General features: G+C 40.6%; 1 protein-coding gene across 1 annotated transcript; it reads right to left on the bottom strand.

Annotated features, from left to right (window-relative positions):
* Nucleotides 1-213: 213 nt before the first annotated feature.
* On the bottom strand, nucleotides 214-2,247 carry LOC309602627 (toll-like receptor 8; the record flags this gene model as incomplete). The annotated part of the gene is made up of 4 exons (XM_082336330.1): nucleotides 214-370; nucleotides 796-977; nucleotides 1,119-1,197; nucleotides 1,949-2,247. The coding sequence occupies 4 exons, from the start codon at nucleotides 2,245-2,247 to the stop codon at nucleotides 214-216; spliced, it is 717 nt and encodes a 238-aa protein (XP_082192456.1).
* Between the last annotated feature and the right edge of the window lie 19,293 nt (nucleotides 2,248-21,540).

The raw sequence follows: 21,540 nt of genomic DNA, 5'->3' as shown, positions 1-21,540 counted from the left end.
TCCGCTCAGGATCCTGATATCCACCATCTCATGGTCACTGCAGTCAAGGTTACCCCTGACCTTCACATCTTTGACCAATTCTTCCTTTTTTGTAAGTACGAGGTCCAGAAGAGTGCCTCCCCTTGTCAGCTCCTCAGTCACCTGTGTCAGGAAGTTGTCGTCAATGCACTCCAGAAACAACCTGGATTGCTTATGCCCCACTGTGTTGTGCCTTCAGCAGATATCAGAGTGGTTGAAGTCCCCGATGAGGACCAGGACGTGCAAATGTGAGACACCTTCTGGATGTCTGAAGAGGCCCTCATCTATTTCTGCTTCCTGATCAAGTGGTCCATAGCAGACACCCACAACACTGTCACTCATGTTGACCTGCCTGCTCTCAGCCGGCTCATCATGTTTTCTCACATACAGAACAACTCCACCACCTCACCATCCTGGCCTGTCCTTCCCAAAAAGCCTGTATCCAAGATCACAGCGTTCCAGTTGTATGAGCTGTCCCCCCACATCTGTATGATCCTGATGAGGTTGTAGCCCTGCAACTACAGTCAGACCTCTAATTCCTCCTTTTGTTCATCATGCTGTGGGCATTGGTGTATAGCACTTCAGAGAAACATCCACATGTGATTTCCAAAAAAGTGTCAGAGCTTCCACCATCATTCTGTCCTCTCGGCACTTCCTTATTCATGTGCATACACTTGAGGTAGACCTCCTTAAGTCCTGTTTTGTTGCTTTCGAAGTCTTAAAAAAAAGAGATAGATAAAACTCAACTTATGTATTATCCCTGCCACAGTAAAGTACTGCTTATTTCCACCAAGATCCAATGCCTCTAAAGTAGGTGGTTCATGAAAAGCATAATGAGAAACTAAGTCCAGTTTATAACTGGAGAAATCTAAATATTTCAAATTAGGTTGGAAGATAAAATTGGTACCATTCAGAGCTTGGCTAATGCTATTAAAAGACAAATTCAAACACAATATCCTCTAAACGCCTTCAAATTTCTGTTTGTCAGTGAAGAAAAGCACTGTTTGAACTTTGAAGGATTTATCAAAGATTTTGCACTGAGTTTGCAGCAAAGATATATCATTTCTGGGCTTATCTTCTGGCAAGGGCATATTATTTACTCCAGGTCTGTATCTGTTTCTGACTGATTTCCTACTAATAGCCCTGTTGTTGCTACCCTGTGATAAAGGTGATATTTTCCTGCCAGACAAAGAAATTGTACTTAGCTTAGTGAAAGAGTGAGATCAACTTGCTTGATAAATAGGGTTCCAAAACTGCAGGTAGGAAGACTTTTAAGATTTCCAAAGGGCTTTAGCTGTTCATTATAAAGTCCTTGAACGTCAAACCTCTTAAATACAGTTACTGGAGGGAAGCAGGTTACAGGAGTAGTTAGACATGTTTATATACCTGGGATTGCACTTCCGTGATGAAAAGATGAGTCAAGAAGCTGTAAATGACACACACTAAAACTAAAAACTCCCCTGGGCCGTATCTTTTGTTGAGTAGCTGAATTCAAGAGGAGCAGGTTTTAGCCATAAGGCCAGCTGGGAGGTCTCGTTGGAGGGAGGCTTCAATGCCACCCGTGTCCTGGGTACTGGCCTGGGCCCCCCCACCGGACCCCATGCTGCCGGGGGGCAGCCGATCCTGGCCCCCAGGCATGGGTCCCCCAGGGAAGGGGCAGTTTGCTTCAGCCTCTGAGGAGGGTCTTCACAGAGAGGTATGGTCGCAAGGTGTGGGAGAAGCAATGCTCTGTGAAGAAAGGGTTGGGATTTTAGGGGGTTTTGTTTGTTTGGGGGGGCTTTGAGTGTTTGGTTTTTTTCCCTTCAGGGATTATTGTAAAGCTGAGTCTCCTCCAAATAGTTCTGCCACTGTGCAAGTGCTGAAAGAAAAGTTGCTGATGGAAAATATGCAATTATTTCTCAAATTCAGAGTAGTTAAAGGAAATGGAAACCCAGCTGGTATTTTACATAAATGTTTTTCATCAGCCAGCAATTCCCTAGGATTTGCTAAGTTAGCAAAAGATTCATCTTCACTTTCCACCATTTTCTTGCATAAATCATGAGGCATTTCAATTGCCTTTGGATAGTGGTTCCTGTCTAGATTTATTTTCATCAGCTTGTTCAGGCCCTGAAAAGAATCTTCTAAAACTTTCTTCCTGCGGTTGTCTGAGAGTTTCAGTTCAGTTGCATCTCTATGCTCTCCTTCCAGGTGATGCATACGACAGCCAAGAATGACAGAGAAATTGTTCATTACAACATTAAGTGGTGGTATTTTGGATACTTGGGTGCAGCCAAAATTTTGGAAATATCAAAGTACGATTCATAACAGACTTATGACTGAGGCATTCAAGTTTCCTTTAAAAAAGAGAATTTGATTTTGCTGTTAGCAGGTATTTAGCACTAGCTTTAAAAAAGTCATATCATAAATACATGTAGTCATGCACTGAGATTTTTCCAAGACATTTGTATACCTCGGTTTTGCTATTCCACACAATTTAAAACAGAGAGGCCAGCAATTGAATTTGAATTCATGGAAGGTCTTTGCAGCACAAGGACTACAGAGTTCATCTGGGGTTTCATTGCTACTGTAGAGAAATTAGATACCTCTCTAAATAAATACCAACAGCACAGACAGTAGAGACTACTAAACAGAAATAGGATTTATTGCTAATGGAAGATGAAAATGCTAGAAATCTTTCATCTCTCTGAAAGAGAGTCTCTGATCAGACTTTTTTTACTTTTATATGTTTGCATATGGGAATGTGTTTGTATTGCTATTATAATGTTCCAAAACCAGTTGAAGACAGTAAAAAATCTCTTATTGAATGTGCCAGATCAAATTTGTAGCACCAGCATTCAGACATCTTTATTTCCCTGGTCGGCTTTGTTCCTTTCCTGTTTGTGGATGGAAGGTTAAGTATCATGGAAAGAGAGATGTACCAGTCTCAAAACTACAACAGTATTTTGAAGCACAATAATATTTATGAGGAAAGACAAAGCCAAAAAAAATAGGAAATGTTTAAGAACATTATTATGCAAAATATTACATGCATATGTCTAGAAAGAAGCTACTAAAATGTTGCAGACAAGATTCAGATAGAGAAACCTACAAAGAAGAAATAAAAAGGGGAAGAATGTGAGATGAAAGAGGTGAAAGGACTATCATCAAAAGATAGTCATTAAAATTGTGATTAAGCGGTGATATAATAGCTGTGCAACTGGTCTGACCACAGAGAAGATTGTGCTCTGCAACTAGAATGCAATAAAATGCTATAAAACTGAATTTAAAAATATCAAGAACAACCAAACATACCAAAATATTTCATAAAAGCATTTGAATTTTAGCATAGTCTGAAACCAAGATGAAAAATAGCTGTAAAGCAAAATTACTATACTTTAATGGCATCACTCAATATTTGATTAAAATACAGTGTTGTGTAAACAAATATACTTTGAAGTAATATTGGAAAGTTCTTATGTTTTTCACCATGACAGGGTTACCTGGGAGACTTCATAAGGCAATCACAGCTTGTGTAATACTTAAAAGCATACATTTTAATAAAATGTTTTTTCCAGAAGCGCAATGATTTTCCAGTCAGGAGCTGTGAGATTGATTCCAATGACACACACACACAAAGCTATGTGTGAACAGAAATCAGTGTTAAGGAAGAGCAGACTCAGCCTCCAATTTCTCAAATTCTTGGCAGCATTGCATGTGCTTTAAAAAATGAAAATACTCATCCTCTTTATCTCTCTGCCATAAAAAATGTCATTCCAGTAAAAGTTAGCAAAATATATATGCATCATAATGGCAAAACTGGAAGCTGTCATCTACTGATCAACTGACCCAGAGGGGCCAGCGTGTAGACAGAAGTGATCTGTGGTTTTCTAGTGTTTGTCCTGGAGTAACTGGAAGTCTCATTGACTTTAACAGAGTCATCTCTGTACTTACCCAGTGTAGGAATATTAGTTCTGATGACAAATATGGCCAAGTGGGACATAGCAGCACGATGAGCTGTTACACCAGGAAAGATCACAAAGCTGGCGACCCATTCAGGAGGTAAAGCACAAAGGAGAGGAAATGATCTGAGCATTGGGACCACACAACTCCACGCTTCCCTGCTTAGTACCTTAAGTATTTATGTACATATATATAAGGCCCAGTGAACTCCAACCCCAAGCTTTCCTTATGTACATGTACATTCATGTCTATTGCTCTCATAGGTCTTAAACACAGAGTACACAATGGGCACCTCTAGAAACTTCACTGATTATTTAAAATATTGTTCTTCAGGGCAATGCTGACAATTTTCCAGTGAAGAGCTAGCAAATAAGATAAGCATGACTTTGAAATGCCCATACTAATTATCAATAAAAGTATAAGTAAATTTTATTTATTTTATGTGCAAAGCCTGTAGCTTTGTACATAATTAGACTGCATAATTTATTCCCAAAACCCTCAGAGAGCTTTAACAGCTCCTTTTCTTTTCCTTCCCTTGGACAAGCTATTTAGAGAAAGAAAATGCCCAGATGCTTAAATGATTGAAACTTGTTCCAATCTCCATTTTGGTGGCATTTAGGAAATTATATAGCTTATGATTATGTTTGATGTTATGAAGTTATTTTCATAGCATTTACTCTGAAAATGGCTGTATCATTAGTGAGTCCATGAGTGAGGATGCAGCTCACTGAGATGTTTATAAAGCTTCATAAAAGAGACAGAGACAGAGAAGCTAGGAGAGCGCAAGAAGCAGACAGGCTTTTAAAGCATGAGAAGCTGACTGCTTAGCTTTGAGGTGTCAGACAGGGCAATCCGTGGGCTTTCTATTTACTTACCTGAATAATAACAGACTAACAGAGACGTAAGGAAGGATGAACAAGAAAGAGGGACCTCACCTTCTGGGAGCTGGATGATTTCTGCAGACATATACTATTTTTCATTTTGCTTTTTTAGTGAAAAGAGTGGGATGTTGCCGTTGCTGCTGGGATCGTGGCATGTTACCTGTAGAGCCAGGAAGGTCACAGCTTCAGTGGGATTCAAGGAATGGAGATGCTTAAGCAACACTGGACCCAGGAGAGCACTAAGAGGAAAGCAGACTCCAGCTTTCAGGAGGAAGCTTGAAACAGAGAATCTCCACCATGGAAATGTATCCAGAGCCCTCAAGAAAACGCAAGTCCGAATTCTGGACAACCTCCAGAGGTTTAAATACCTCACATCCAAAGGCTGGATGCAATATTCCAGGACCACCCTGACAGGAGGGTGTGTGCAAGGTTTTTCTGCTGCCAAAGGAAGGTGAATATTTGTTTCCTCCCCTCCCTGATAATCAGGGCAATAACTTGCTCCTATGCAAGGCAAGCTGTTCCCACTGCATCCAGATTTCAGAATGAATTTGAATGAAACCTCTGAGTGTCTCTTCTACTCTGCTAGACACAACTAAGGACAAAGTCACAAGTCATGGGATTTGCAACAGACCTGAAGGAAGGAAAGAAGACCAAGAACTAATGATAAAAAAAAAAAAAAATCACTCTAAAGTGATTAACTGCAATTCACTACCCATGCATAATCCCACCCTCTAATCAGAAAAGAATCAAAAAAACATTTTTTCATTGTTTTTGCCAGTGACATGAGGACAGGTATCAATCCTGGCCCTGTTGTATTCAGCTCGACGGACATAAACACTCCAGCATCTGCTCAGACTGGTGGTTAGATGCATAAATCGCAGGAGGTGGGCAGGATTGCAAGTGTGCCTCTCTCCCAAAGCACATCTCCTGCTGCTCAGCCTAAGAATGCCTCCACTCAATGTGCTGCCTGTTTTGAACTCCACCTTAAGGTGCCTTTCTCTGTCCCATGCTCTGTAGGAGAAACCTGACTGAAGGCTGTGAATTCAGCTCCCATATTTGGCTGTTGCCTTACAGATTGTTGTCTTTTGGGGCTTATATGCCTAGGCTCCTCTGAGGATTCCCCTCAGCTGGGCTGGAAGTGATTAACTTTATTGTGCCAGGGTATCTGATCAGCCAACTTCTGTGATAGTTTCACATAGGGAAGAGAGCCAAATAAAGCCACAGCTGACATGGCTGAATACCAAGGCCCACAGGGGGAGCAAACCTCAGAAAATTATTCTAATCATTGCATGCAGCCAGTGTGAGAAGGTCAGAATCACCTGAAATGATCAATAGCAATATCTCGTCAATAATTTTAATAGCTTGAATATTGACTGGGCACTGTCCTGGGAGATCCCAACAGATCTCCCCTTGGCAAGATGAGGCTCCCTGTATCTTTTATCTCGTTATCTCAAAGCACTTTACAGATACAAAATGATTTGCAAAGCAATTCTCATTATCTGCATTGCACAGATGATTAAGGCAAAGGGTAGAGAGGCTTAGAGAGTACTCCTGGGTCTCTCAGAACGAGCAAACAGATGTCCTACACATAAGCAGTAAACACTCTTAAAAGCAGAAATTTCTTTGAACCTTAAGGTGATGCCTTTCGCTGTATCTCTCTTAAGCAGCAGCTGGCTGCATTGTCCCAAATCTGGGGGCAAGTGTTGCCTTTCTGCTGCCTGGACATACTGTGCCCGGCTCCCAGGACCTTCCCTCTGGGCACAGCAGAACTGGATTCTCCCCCTTTCCTCCAGGCCAGATCAAAGATTGGTGAAGCTTGGTCACCACTGCCTCTTGGGTCTCCTATGCAATGTGTGTGCTACGGGGAGTGTTTTGTGTGGCCATGGACATGCAGCCAGGCACTTCATGGGCAGGAGTGGTAGGTGTAGTGAGCATCCCAGTAAAATAAATGTTCTGTGATTGCTGTCACAATGATGCTAATAACAGTAAATAGGAAATCGTGTGCATCTCTGCAGATGCAGCATAGGTAGTGTCTGTTTGGCCCCAGGAGGTGCCAGGAAGAAAGGCACAAGCACTCTCAAGAAAGTTAACCATGTTATTAATATCCCACAAAAAGTGATAACAAGTTATAGCATCTTATGTCCCTTCTGATGCGGAGAACCCCAAAATGATACAGCATCAGACAGACCTCTGGCCATGGCATGGCACACTGCCTAAACTCCCCATCCATGGTGAGATCCACCAGCTTGTTGTCTTTAGCATTTTTATAGAATTTTCTTAGAAGCAAAGCAGCTCTATTCATCATTTTTACTGTGGTGCAAAAGGATGTTTATATGAAAACATGCTGCTTTTCTTCAAGATAAAATCAAGGACGTGCTGGTGGCATCATCACTGGTGACAAGTGGATGCTGCCTACAGGCTCTTTGGTTACAATCAAAGCTTCATTTATCCTACAGCAAGGGATGTGGGCGGCACAGCAGAGTCCTCAAGGCCAAGTCATACGTGTAGTATAGCATGGCATAGCACAAGCCTGCGCTGCTCAGGTCAACTGCTACGTGGATCGCTATCTATCTCTTCCATGTGCAATGATCTGCCAGGTAGGGCCCGCACAGGGTTATTGGTTATATGGTTATACAGAGCTGCACAGTGGTCTGTTGTTGCTGCCTGTGGTATGAAGGTGTTTGCAGGCTGTGTCCATTTGATGAAGTCATTATTTTGTAGTTTGTTTTTTCACTATATGTCTTTTCAAGCCTTGCAGGTTGACTGACTCTCTTAGCATGACCGAGGTACTGAGGACAGCCTTTTTCAACAACACATCCCACAAAAATCTCTGCAATCCTGTTAAGCCTTATCAGCAGGGTGAGCCAGGAGTCTCTGGGTGAAACATCAGCAGTCACGATAAGGCCAAAACTCTGCTCATATGGCATCACACGAGTAAATGCACCGAAGGGCGTTAAGTCAAAGGCTTTCACTTTGTTGCTTTTCACAACTAGCATAGTAAGTGTGCTTCAGTGGCACTTGTTACCTGTTTAATGTGGGATATACCAAGATGTGTTAGGTTATTGAGATGCTTTAAAAATGTATGTCTTTCCCTTATCTATCTGTTGCCCCATAAAACTTTGAAGTGGTTTCCTTTGAACGCTGATTCCTCAGGAGGATTGCTGCTTGGATGTTCGTCTCCACATGTAGAAAATGCATTCCAACATAAGCTAAAAACCTTCAGGCAAGGGAGATTTTCCATAAATGCCAGCTGAGATATGAGTCCTGCCTGTTGTGGCTCAAATCTAGTACTTCTAGATTTCTAACTTATTGTAATGCAAAACTACAAGTAAAATCCAATATACTGTTTGATAGACAGATTTAAATATTTAAAATCACATAGATTGAATTCAGTGCCATTCAAAGCCTGACTAATGCAATTTGTAGACAAATTCAAGCAGGTAATTTCCCCAAAGCTTATTAAGTGATCTGAGTTTAAACTGATCTGAGTTAATGAAAGTGATGCTTTTAAAGCTCAGATCCAGTGCTTTGCAAGGTCAGGTATGCTGTGGTCTGAGAGCAGACAAAATAAATAGTCCATGTTTTTGTCCTAGCAAGTGCATGAAAGGCTCAACTAGTCATCTTTTCACAAAGTTAAATGGATTTTTTCCCCAACAAATTCTAACAGACTAGTCTTACCTTGTCCTAAAGGTGACACCTTGCAAATCAATTTCTGGGAGATTGTTAACCCTTTGAAAGATAATGAAGTTGGGTTGTTTCATATGGTTGATCCCAGAATAAAAAAGCCTGACTTTTTTAGGGAAACAGAGTTTTTGAATGATGTTCAGATAGTTCTTCAAAAACATAACATGGAAGATTTAATCGTTTTGAAGATACTAGAGAAGAAAAAGACTATGTGAGGTTTAGATACTGTCAGTATATTTTTTTTCTCAAAATTTAAAGATAACTTCATATAGAAAGATCAAACTCTGCAAGAGTTTTTCAAAAGCTATTTAATTCCTTAAATAATTAAATGTAACATGTAAAACAGTCCACTGGGGCATGTTATGAAGCCAGATGGCAGGTACAACAGTTAGAGAAGGGCTAGTAAGAATTCAAGTGTTTAACTTGTTAAAGGTTTTGCAAAACCAGCAAATGTTTGGATGGAAGTGTTACCCACACAGGACTCACCTACAAAATGAGCATTATAGCACCTCAGATAATGCCTGCTTAGATCAAGAGCTTCCATATTGAACAGTATATTTAAATCCCATCAATGAATGCTCTTTATTTAGTCAAGCAAAGGTAAAGTTCTGTTCCTGAGGAGAGCAGATGGAGAGGTGCACTGGTAAAGCTGCTAAAGAAGAAAGAATGGTTGAATCAGTGAGACCTGCAAAAGCCCCGTCTCCTGAATCAAACTTTTTTCCATGGGGATTGCTGTAGTAGCAGTTCTTGCTCATACATTCCATTGTAAATGGAATTCCCAGAGCAAACTCCTGGTGGTGCAAACAGCACTGCTGACATGTAGTCCTGGTAAAGCAATGGGAGGTGAAAAACCCTTGGGTACTTTGAGTGGATTGCTACTGAGATGTAATTTCCTTAATTCTGTTAAGCTAAAAAAAAAAAAAAGGAATAGGATAGGAATGACCTGACACATTATGGTTAAGGTTATTCTTTAAGATTTGTGAACTTCTGAAAGATGTCATCGGAAACTGCTTTGATATGAATATAGGCAAGTATCAAAGTGACAGCATTATCATTTATTTCCATTTATTGTTAAAACCTTCAAGCTTCAGTGAAAAACTGTGAAGGAACTGATGATTTCTGCTTCTACAGGACATGGTAGTTTTCTGGGGTAATAGAAGATTTCTGGTCCATGAGGATCACGAAGAGCAAGCAAAACAGATAGTTTTGGATGCAGCCATTTTATTTCAAGGGAAAAACGGTCTGAACAGGTTTTCTCAAGAGAGAACAGCTGGATGAATGGCCCATTAATAACGGCAGTAATATGATAATTCTGTCCTATGGTTCTAATAATCACATTCTAGATCATTTTTAATTACACAAAGCATGCATTTATAAAAAGGTCACAAGAAAAACTGTTAGCTACTTTATAAATATCATGGATTCTAGTTGTTTGCAGGTTTAATAAGTTTTTCCCTCTCAAGGTTAAAAAGGTTGCATTAAAGGAATGAATACTATCTTGGACTGTTTTCATGGGCAGCATTTAACATTGCTTATACTGACAGATCGGTCACATCGGCACATGGTCTGGCACAACAGGAATGATTTGGAGAGCAAAACAGTTGGTGATCAGGACTCACTGTCCACATTATATGCATTTTAGGGAGGTTTATTTTAGAGAGATACTATAGTCTAGTACTTAGACTGAATGCCCGTTGGCTATGCTTCTGCAGAACGTCTTCCAGCTTTGTTTCAGCTGAGAGGAAACCAGAGGATGTGTTTCAAGACCGTTCCACATGGTGAACCAAAGCACGGCAAGGACAAATAAGTGGGAGAGTTGCTTCCAGTTGCATTCACTCCATGTCTAAACAAATATGCTGCTGTAGATACAGCCTGTGACAAGAAATGGGCGTATTTGTGGCTTCTTGCCCTAAAAATGTTCAGCTACATTAGCATGGCTAATCTGAGGAAGGGCATCTATCTACTGGACATGAATTGCTGAAGCAGAGGCGTATGAAGAAGTAACATATGTATCCCCTTCAGAGGAATATCTTCAGCTTCACCTCATTCTTTTGTTTTTAAGGATATGGTATAGCAATTAGCTGCACTGGATACTAGCCAGAAATAGCCTGTTAGGACTTTCTCCAAAGCCTGTTTAAAAAAGTGCAAAACCCTCTGGAACAATATGCACCAAGGGACTTCCACATTGTGTTACCTGCTTCAGTGGAAACAGAGGGAAATTACTCTGTGATAGTTGTTCACACCATGGTTAGAAACCCGTGAAATACTGGCGTACGTTCTGAGTCCTTGGGCTTGTCCACAGTGAAGTCAGAAGTTTAAAAATTCTTAGTGATGGACTTAAGTGAAAATGGATAACACCAGCCAAAACATAAAAAACCAATAATTTAATCTTCTTAAAGAGATAGAGAACGGAACTGTGTTTAGAGCTTTTTGGAACATAAACTGCAGCTCTTGGCATGAACAGATAAGTGAACTGAGTAACATTTCAAACAATATTAGTCTTTGTAAGCAGAGCTAAAATATCTTAATGTAAAAAAAATTGTATGTTTACATGTTTTTGGAATCATAATATACTTTTCAGCTACCTGTATTTTTTTTTTATGTACTCTGAAATGGGAGGTGGTTTAATATTAGTGAATAAGAGTTTCCAAGGATCAAATTTTAAAGCGAAAATTATCAGAAAAGACACAGAAAGTAATTCCTCTAGGTGATTTTAAAAAGCATAGGGAAAAGGATGGGAGTACATAAACTCCTAAACTCCTAAAACTCTTGAAATGCTGATAGTAAAAGTTGGGACATAAATTAATATAGATGAAAGGCAGAGGGGAGAGAGAGAGAAAGGAAGCCAAAGGAGTAATAAGCAAAAGCTTTAATAAAAGTGTTGTTCTAGATACTTACACAGCAAGAATGAACTAGTGGAAGAATACAATCTCCACTCAAAATCTTATGAGATCTAGCAAAAAAGTGCATTTAATGCATCAAAGGAGACTAGTAGAAGTGTTCTGTTTACAGAATGGTCTGTAGGATAGGTGACATATATGTATAAATCTCAGAAAAACAGAAGATCAACATTCAGTCTAAGTACACAGTTGTCCAATCGAGCCATTGAAAAAACACGCACAAACAATTCTTATTCCTTTCGGTACCCCTGAATTAGCTGGGTGACTTCTTAACCTAGGCTTGCTCGGGACTCAGCAGCAGCAGTTGTTCTCAACTGTTTGCTTGTTAAGGTGAAGGCTTTGCTAAATATATCCCCGGGGCTGATGCTGATGCCACTTACCCAGCAGTAAAATTCATGGTAGGTGTGGTTGTCTGTCCGGCTCAGCAATGTCTTGAATTCCTGGCGTCACTGAGCACGCTGTTGGAAAATAGATGTTGATCCCTTAAGCCGCTGCTGCCGGTGGTGTCCTTCCCCGGGCAGTGTTTCGAAAGGAGGGGCAGAGGCGAAGGCAGCCTGCCCACAGGCAGCCCAGGGCGATAAGAGAGGCAGCTGGCGCAGCTCCCCCCCGGGCCAGGCAGTGCCAGCAGCATCTGGCTGTGGTTTAGTACCCAGGGTGACCCAGTGGCCACGCTGGCTCTGGTATCAGCCTTTATTCACTTGTCGCAAGAAGAGACAAGTTGGCTTTAAACTGGGGGATGTCCTGTCAGAGATGAATATTCTGGTAAACTGCTCAGAAGATACAGCGTAAAACCACTGCAAAGGCAGACAATTTTGTCATTCACTGCATGCTCCTGCTCCTTAGGGCGTTTTTTGCCGCATTGGGTGTCCATAACATAAAAAGGCTGCATAAGCTTACACAGTGCAAGTCACTGTCGTTATTATTAGATAGCCACAGACAGAAGACTTTGTTGCATACATGCACGACTTTACTGGCTCGCTCCTAAAGCAGAGGAATCTCAGAGGCAATTTAAAAGAGCACACTTTGGGCTCAAATCCTTAAAAGTACTGAGGTGCGTAAATTTGCATTTCAGAGGGAGCAGCATACTGAGTGAAATCCAAGAGCTAGTTCTTGGGCACTTAAACTGTGGCTGTGATGTGAGCACCAAATTCAGGAGAGAGATCCAAAATAGTCTCTTCCCATTCCCAAATGCACCTCTGGCATCTCAGATTTTGAATGAAAGAAACCTTGTGCTCATCGCCTCAGCTGGACAGACCATCTCTGTGCCAGACTCCTCTCAGGCTATCGAGGAGTCAGAATTTCAGGAGTGTCACGTTCTGGTATCTTTGCTTCTATTCACTCGGTGCACTTTGACTCCGTTTTAGGAGAGTAGTGAAGTGGTAGCATTTTCATTTTATTTCCAGCAGCAGCATCCTTCCCACCTGACAGCCGCAGTCCTGGCTTAAGGAGGAAGTGGTGTTCTGTGCAAATACCTCCCGGGGTGGTTTGTAAGCAGCACCTGGTGACTCCAAACTCTGCATGGATGGTGAAGAGTGAGCAGCGCTGTTCTTTGTGGGATGGTACACTTTTCTTTTTCCTAAAAGAAGAAAAACAAATGCCTAAAAAATTCACTAACACAAATGCAGCTATTCAAATTTTCATGTAGAAGGGCAGGCTTTACTATTTGAGCAGTTGTTTTTTCACCAAAAAGGCATTCTGACTGATCCAAGTTTGCTACTTGGTTTAGCAAAGACAGAAAAAAGACTCACTTCCCCTTATTTCTGTGCAGGCTCAGCATTTGAAGTGAGTAACAGAGCCAATAGGATAGTTGAGTTGTGACCAGGATTCAGTTCCCTCCTCTGCATATGGGTACGTCAATGCACAGCTCTCAGAAGTGAAGGCTACAGGATATTCTGAATTGTTCCTGAATAGCTGCTTCTGCTCCCCTTTGCACTAACTAATCTAATAGGACATATTTATTGGAACAGTAATAGCAGTTTGGGGGTTGTTTACTTTCCCATTCTGTACAGTCTTTTTCAAGATGAAAAATTAGGATATTTCATTTCAAAATTGTCACAACAAAATGTTTTCACTCATTTCAATTTTTATCTTCAACATCTTCTAGCTTATTGAACAAGGTTCATAAACCTGATGTGCAGACAGGTATTCTGAATACTTAACTAAATACTCAGTGGCTATAGTAACCAGGCTCGGTCCTGTATCTTTTCAGTTCAGACAACATTAGGGAAGTAAGTCACTCTTCTGATTATAAACTGAAGCAGACACTCAAAGCAGCTCCACCAAATTTGTGTTCTGATGGGAGGAGTGTTAGCACTTATCTGCTTTCTGAGGGCACAGGGTGGTATTTTTGTACTATTAAAAAATATTCTGCATTGCTGATGTCATCACACGGGTTTGAACATGAGCTATGGTTTGATGAAAATGGGGTAAAGAATTGCTTTTCAGTGTTTGCTCAGGGTGTGAGGGGAAGTTTTATGGCAACAGGAGTGTCTCAGCAGCAGTGCTCTAGCCAAGTAGAAAATAAAAAGAAATGCAGGAGAGCTTTATTTTGAGCTTATTTTTGTATTTTTTTTTTCTGGTTTGGGGTTAGTACCACAAATCCTGCTACAACATGTCATTAAATAATATTTCTGAGCTTATCTTCTATTTCCTATACTGATAAGTACTCATCATTTAGGCTGAGAAAGGTACGTGCCAGGCTGAAGTAGGAAATGCCTGTGATTTCATGTGATCCACGCATCTGCAATTTATAGATGATCCTGGGTTTCATGGACATGAGCTATGGTATGAAACTTGAAAAGATGGTCCAACCAGTGCAGTCATCTTATGCCCTTAAATAGGGCAGGTTTTAAATCCAGAAAAAAACTGACAGCAGGTTTTAAATCCAGAAATTGTGCAGCCTAGTTCAATTAGAGGCAGATTTCAAAAAGTATTCAGAGACTTAAATTTATCTGGGCTTGTGGAAGCATTTGACAGCTGCCAGTGCAATTCACTCTGGAACATCTTGAAGGTCTATTGCATGCCAACAAAAATCATGAACCTCATCAAAGTTTTATGCCAAGGTTCTGCTTGAACAGTTAAGGTAAATGGGAACTTGCACAAATGGGTTAATCAAACTTGCCTGTCAAACACAGACTCATTCATTCAAAATCCCTTTGTCAGACATTGACTTTATTACAAAAAAAAAAAAAGGTTAAAATGATATGAAGCAGGCATGCCAAACCAGAAGAGCACTGTACCAGAATATTAAAATGGTACTGCCAGCTCAAGCCTTCTAAATTATAAGTACAGACAAAAGCCTTAAGGACTGTCCCTCCCCATGAAAATAGACAAAGATACTGATCAGCCAGGGGAGAACATCCTCCAAAAATGGACCTACTGAGCAATTGAGTGGCTCCCACTGTATTACAGTAGGAGGCAATGCCATGCAAGAGATGAGTCAAATCTAACTCACAGGAGGATGCCTACCAAGGGCGGCCACCTGAAGAAAAGAATGTCATCAAGTACCAAAGCAGTGCCTCGCCTTCAGCAGCTTAAACAAATTTTCATCACTAATAATCTAGACTGTATGTGTCACAGGTTGTCCTTGCCTACAGCCAGGGGCAGGCATGCTCCATAGTGTATCACATACCTTCCCCCTCCAGGTCTGGGGACCTGCTGGAGGGCACCGATTCTCCCTGTCTGGCTGCAGTTCTAGATATCCTCACAGTGGGAACCCAGTGGTGTGCAGATGTATATAACCAAATCTTTTCTTCCCCTGTGCAGTCAGGATATGGCCATGGACCTTTCACGAAGACCATGCTACAGACGAAAGAGCGGCTCTCAGAATAGGGACTGCCTACATATCCCCTGTTCAAATGCACATGTTGAAAACACACCAAAGGCTGAAGCAAGTGTCTAAATGACCTTGAAAGCAAATGCTTTGGAAAAGGTCTGGAAATCAGACAGACTAACTATAAACAATATCAAGACTCAAAGGAGATAGCAACAACTGATCTCCAAAGTTATTCAGAAAAGAAAAAGGAAAGAAGTGTACTGTAACTGTATTGCAGATGAAGCCACAGCAGGTGCCAGAAAAGGAACTGACTGGACAAATAAACCCTTTACTAGACACTACATTGGTAAAATGCATGCAATTCCTCTTAATCCAAACAGCTAGCCATAAATTCAAGTTTTGTAGGTTACTCCAGATAACTGGAGAACCTGATGTTTGAGTCGGGCATTTTCTTATTCTGATTGTTCTGCAAACTTTTATTCATAAGAATGGACAAAGTCTTGTTTTCTTGGCCACAACAAAGATGGTCCCAGCCACTGTAGATATTTTCCTTTTCTCAGCACAAGCATTCTCTTGGCCAGGGCCTGCAAAGACTCTTGCTGGCTCCTTCCCCATCCCACAATGCTACCCTTGCTGCCTTTGCAGGCTTCTCCTACAAGCTGTCTCACACTGCTCAGCTCTCCCTCTCCCCATCATGAACTCATGCATGCGGAGACACCTACCTGCTTAGGACTATACTCAGCAAAGCACCTATTTCCAAGTAGTTTGAAATTCCTAAGCTGCCTTTGCCTTTCTTGTAGAAATCAGTGATGGGCGGTTAGAGAGTCCTATTTACCTGCTGACCTTCAGGGAAGAGTTTAATGACTTCTCATAACCACTTTAAATAAAGTGGTGATGCCCAGCAGCTTCAACAAGGTGTAATGCAGACTGCAGGACTGCAGTAGCAGACGCATATGACCTTGTCTGAGACATAAGGATATCTGATAGTGCAGAAATTCCCTACTATTCAGCTATCCAAACATGCAGATAGGTATCAAGTGGGATTTACAAAAATGCTGGCACCTACATTACTTTATAAAGCTGCCCCTCAGGACCTGATTCAAAGCCATTGTAGTCACGGAGAAATTACCATTGACTTCATTAGGATTCAGTTTAGATTAATGTTGCGCACTCCTTTGCTGCCCTTTGCTGTCTCTGTTCCTGTGACTTGAATTGTTCCCTGATGGCATTGCAGAAAAAGGATGGAAATGTTAGCAGCAATGCATGGGAAATTGAATACCAGTCCTCCTGATTTTGACAGTGTCTGTTCAATACAAAAAGAAAAATATTATTTTTAAGCCTTAATAGAATTGTTCTGTTCATATCTTTAAAAGATCACTGCATCTTTAAAAAAAAAATCTAAACAAAAGTGAAATATTCCAACTTGTTACTTTCAAAAATTGCGAAACCTCACTAGTTGGAGTAGGCTGACTGAAAAACTATCCCATGTTCCTGCAGTAAACATCATGTCCATGGAAACCATGTGCAAGAATTTCATTTCTACATCACTGTAGAAGATATAAAATCTGCCTTCAGTAAATCTTTTCCAATATATCAAAATGTCTGATGACAAGCAGTTAATGTCAAAATCTCCTTCTCTAGCTGTCCTAGGCACCAAACCAAATACATTAATTAAAACATGACAGTGTCAAGCTACCTGCAGAATAAACAAGGGGACAAGTTTTTTTAAGAGTACGTGATTGGATACTGTCTGAATTGGGAAGTGAAAGAAAAGTTAAAGGGAAGATGGAATCAAAAACTAAGAAACAGGAACCAGTTATTTTACAATTTGTAGTTCTGGAGAGAGGAGAAGGAAGATAAATTGAAAACAAGTGTAGTGGTGCACGATTGGTCTGCAATGGTGAAGAGATAATTTTGAATTTAAAAAAGCTTAAACCTGTGATTGTTAAAGAGTAATCCTGTGGGCCGAACTGCTCTGCATCAGACCCAATGTCCATCCCAAGCTCGATGCTACAAGCTCTTACCCACAGGGTAACTAGCCTGACTGAAGAGCTATTTCCAGCATCATGTCTACTTGCAGACAGCGGAGAGGAACCGGCTGCAGAAAGGCTGATCTCAGGAATGGAGAACTGCTGTTTGCGGACATGTCCCAGCACAGTGGGGGGAAGGCAGAGGCTGGCCATAAGTGGGGGAGGGATCTCACTACTGGAAAGAAGTAAGGTTGTCAGTTAGATAGGCTTGTCTCTTTGGTCTGCCTCCTCAGTTTTAAATATATGGACACCAAAAATTTTCTGTAGCTGTGTGGGTGTTATGGATGTGCACTATCCCTAGCCAGTCAGTCGCAGATGCACATATGAAGTGGTGCAAGGCAACCAGCCAAATCTGTAGCACACTTGTACAGCATGCATGTCACAACTGTGCAACAGCTCCAACAGCACTGGGAAACATCCAATTTCCTGCAAAAAACCTCAGTAGCCAATCAATCAGCCCATGAGCAGTAAGCCTGACCCACCCCAGACGTATTAGTTGGATGGCACACGCACTGTGTGTGTTTGGGACACTCACCACAAGGCTCTGCATAGATGGCTTGGTTGAAGATTTACATTACAGATGTTTGCTAACTGTGGGCTGTGAACAAGCTTAGCAGTTAGCCTTAGATGCCCATGAGATAAAGTGTACCGCTGATGTAGGATTCATTTGGTAAAATAGATGTCTACATTTGACCTTTTCATGAGTCCCTTTGCAACTGGTCGAGACAAAATGGCCCTTCCAAAAGATAAGTCTTCTCCTTCTGAAGTAGGCACTGGAATGAGGGAAGATGACTACAGTGGCTATGCTGCCCAACAGGCACGTGTCTGAAAATGGCAGCATAAAATTTCAGCAAAATGGAAATTTATGACATTTCCGTGTTGTTTTTTTTTTTTTTTTTAATCACAGTCTATAGAGAGTGGCCAATTAAAAATGTTTTAATAACTCCCTCCTGGCCAAGGGCGCCTCTGGCAGCTGCCACAGGGCCATGGCCACAGCACCTTTCACGTGTTTTTTGTGGGTGCAAACACTGCCTTTCTGCCATCTAGACATGCTGTGCCCAGCTGCTCGCCATGGCAATACCCAGCTCCCAGACTCTTCCCTTGGAGCAAAGAAGGACCCACTTCTCCCCCTTTCCTCCAGGCCAGATGAAAGCTCAGTGCTTTCCTGCTGCCTCTTGTGTGTCCTACGCAATGTGTGTGCTTGGTTGACTGAATTAATGCAGATGATACAGTCACAAAATAGGAATTTTGGTTTTCTGGAATGAACAGGTGTAATGAAAACAATTCTCTTTTGATTTAAGGGAATGTGTATAATTTCCAATAGGAATGTTTTCTTGTCTAAGGCTTGCAGTTGGTTACAAATCAGCTCTAGATATAGTGGACTGCAACTCTGTTGTTAGTTAACTCAGTAGAAACTTCAGCAATTTTGCTATGATGTCTCAGAATCAGAGTGTGAAGCAGCTGTGTGTAATTGTATAGTAGTCTTTAACTGTATAGCTATCTGTAATCAGTTCTGACTTAAATCAAACAGCTTCATGGATTTAAAGTAGCTAAGTTTTTCCCAGATAAGAGTGAGTACTCAGTTGTTATTGAGATACAGTTCACTTAAGCTCCTTGGCAGATTTTCAAATGCTGTCAGAGAGATATATAGAAGTCCATTATAAGAAAAGTTAAAATGTGTCAGATATTTGAGGTGCTTAAACCATCCTATATAATACATGTCTCTATTTCTGCATACTATAATGAGATAGTTCTTCCTGAAGCCCAATTTTTGAAGGGAAGAACTTCTTAGTTCAGATGTTACTGATGGAGAAATCTCATTGAAGTTTAAATTTATAATTTTTACTTCAGGAATGTTATCAGTAAATAGGAGGTTCTGTTCCAAACATGCCACCAAAAAGTACTGTTTGTTATAGCTGAGGTCTAATACCTCAAAGTTATCTAATTCTTTAAATGCAAAAGAACTGGTGAAATCCAATTCATTAAGATATATACAAATATTACAGATTAAGTGAAAAGATTAATTCAGTGTCATTGAAAGCCTCACCAAGGACATCTGAAGACAAATTCAAACAAGCTGTACCCTTAAGATCTTTAAACTGATTTGCACAAATGAAGAAAACATTTTTTAGACCCAAATTCAAGACTTTATGATACGATTTACAATGCTGATTTTTTTGAATAGTACATTTGCTCTTTTTCACTAACATGTTAGTGATGCATGTGACTTGTTTGGTTTTGGTTTGTTTTTTTTTTTTACTTCCAGCTGTAAAGGTAATCTGTCAAGTTGCCTTTTTTCTCATATATTTAAGAAAAATATGGTTTCCTTTGTTTGTGGGAACATTTTGTTTTCTTTCAGGGATAGATCTGTGAGGTTATTAAATTCCTTGAAGGCAGACATGTCAACTTTTCTAATAACGTTTGGATCAAGATCAAGGACATTTAGTTTTTAAGGGTAAACAGAAGTTTATGTGTGCTTTGTTTGCTCTTTGAAAACACCCCTTAACATGTAATGACTTCAATGATGACTTCCTCTAACTACAATGATTTTAGAGATGATAAGCGCTGAGAGAGGTTTCAGTACCGTGAGTAGATTTGCTTCTGGTAGTTGAAAGATAAATCCTCCTCCAGAGCAGATGAACTCTGTACAAGCTCTCCAGAGGCTGTCACCCACATGAAGAAATCAGATGCAAAAGGGATGCACTCGCAGCTCTGGCAGTTTCTGAAAGCAGACAGCAGGTATTTTGGGGAGTCAGAATTAAAGTCTGCTTTGTTAAGGATGCATTTCAACAGGAGGGTTTCCAGAGCAAGGTTCAAATGGAAAAGTATCATTGAGGCACTATGACTCAGGTCAAGGTGCTGTAGAGGTACGAGTAGGCAGGATGGCAACCAGGTCAGGTTACTGTGGGACAATGACAACATGGTCAGGTTGGTGAGAGTGGGACACCCCCAAATTCTGTGGGAAGAGATTTTTCCATAGGGGTCACTAAAGCAACAATTCTAATCCCCACCAATTTCCTTCAAGATTGTGGTGCTGAGAAACTGTTGTACTGGAGAAGATGCTGCTGGACATGAGCCTTAGTGGGGTAACAGTATCTGGAAGGCCTCTGGGTACTGTCTTCAGTAATCATTGCCATTAAGATGCAGTTCCTTTAAGTTTTTTAAACTTGAGAAAATTGCATTTAATCTATACAAAGGCTGGAGACCTCTCCTGGTTAGATTCTTTGGGCTTAACGTGCCAACTCCAGTCCAGTCTCAAAATCTGAAGGTTCCCAAAATTGCTAAAATCCTCTTGAGAAATTTCTTCGATACTCTCAAAATGTCATGATTTTAGGATGCACTGTTTCTCTAGTTCTCCCAGGCCTCGCTTAAACTCAAAACTTGCTGAAGCTACTTATCACATACTAAAATAAGGTATTAATCCTGTAGTACAGACCAAGCAGTGTGCTCATAGTCTGCATTAAAGTGACCAACTTAGATTGCACTCTGATCATTGACTTGAGGGCAAGCAAACACCTTTGCATGAATAAAACATGTAGGAAGCGTTGGCATTAGCTATTGCAAGCCTTCAAAGCCTCTCCAGGAAACTAAGAATTAGCCTGAAGGAAAAGCTTTAGTGAAGAAAAATGTTATGACGTCCTCTACACTGGTAATTCAAAAATTATTTACATTAACAGCTGGATCACATGCAGCAACAAACCTGAAACATAATGCAATTCTCTAGCATAGCTATTCCTACACAACACTGTCATGCACAATCACCCAAATTAAAAATAACCCAAAACACTTTCATAACTAACAAAAAAGGATTTAATATAGATTTATGCTGAAGGAGATAGATAACTGTTTACCTGTAGAAATGACAAACAGATGATGGCAACTAATGCAGTGGGTTTACTGCAGTGAGATGAAGGGATGTGTCTGGATACGCAATATAGGCATGTGTCTTCTGCATCATTGTAAAATGACATGAGGCTGTTTCCTGGATATGCTTTCGTTTAATGCATATGCATATGGATGCATATAAAATATCTCATACTGAATAGTTAGCATGAGCTATTTTGTTATCTAAAATGAGGCCAAAGCATAATGACCAGAGAGAATATAGACATTTGAGATTAATGCTGAGTCAATTTGTTTGCTCTGCAGAAAAAGCCCCCGTAAAACAGGAAGTGAAAGTGAGATAAGGGAGGAGGTCAATAAAAAGCGTTAAGAAAAATAAGAAGTAAAATCATTATGTCCACTTAATGGGTGGGTAGGCATGTGGTGATCATCAGGCAGAGGAATGTGAAGAATGATTAAGAACTAACTGT

The sequence above is a fragment of the Platalea leucorodia genome (genome assembly GCF_965183815.1).
Source record: "Platalea leucorodia genome assembly, chromosome: 2".
Taxonomy (NCBI): Eukaryota; Metazoa; Chordata; class Aves; order Pelecaniformes; family Threskiornithidae; genus Platalea; species Platalea leucorodia.
The sequence above is the reverse complement of the archived record's forward strand: the minus strand, read 5'-3'. Positions and strand labels throughout refer to the sequence as shown.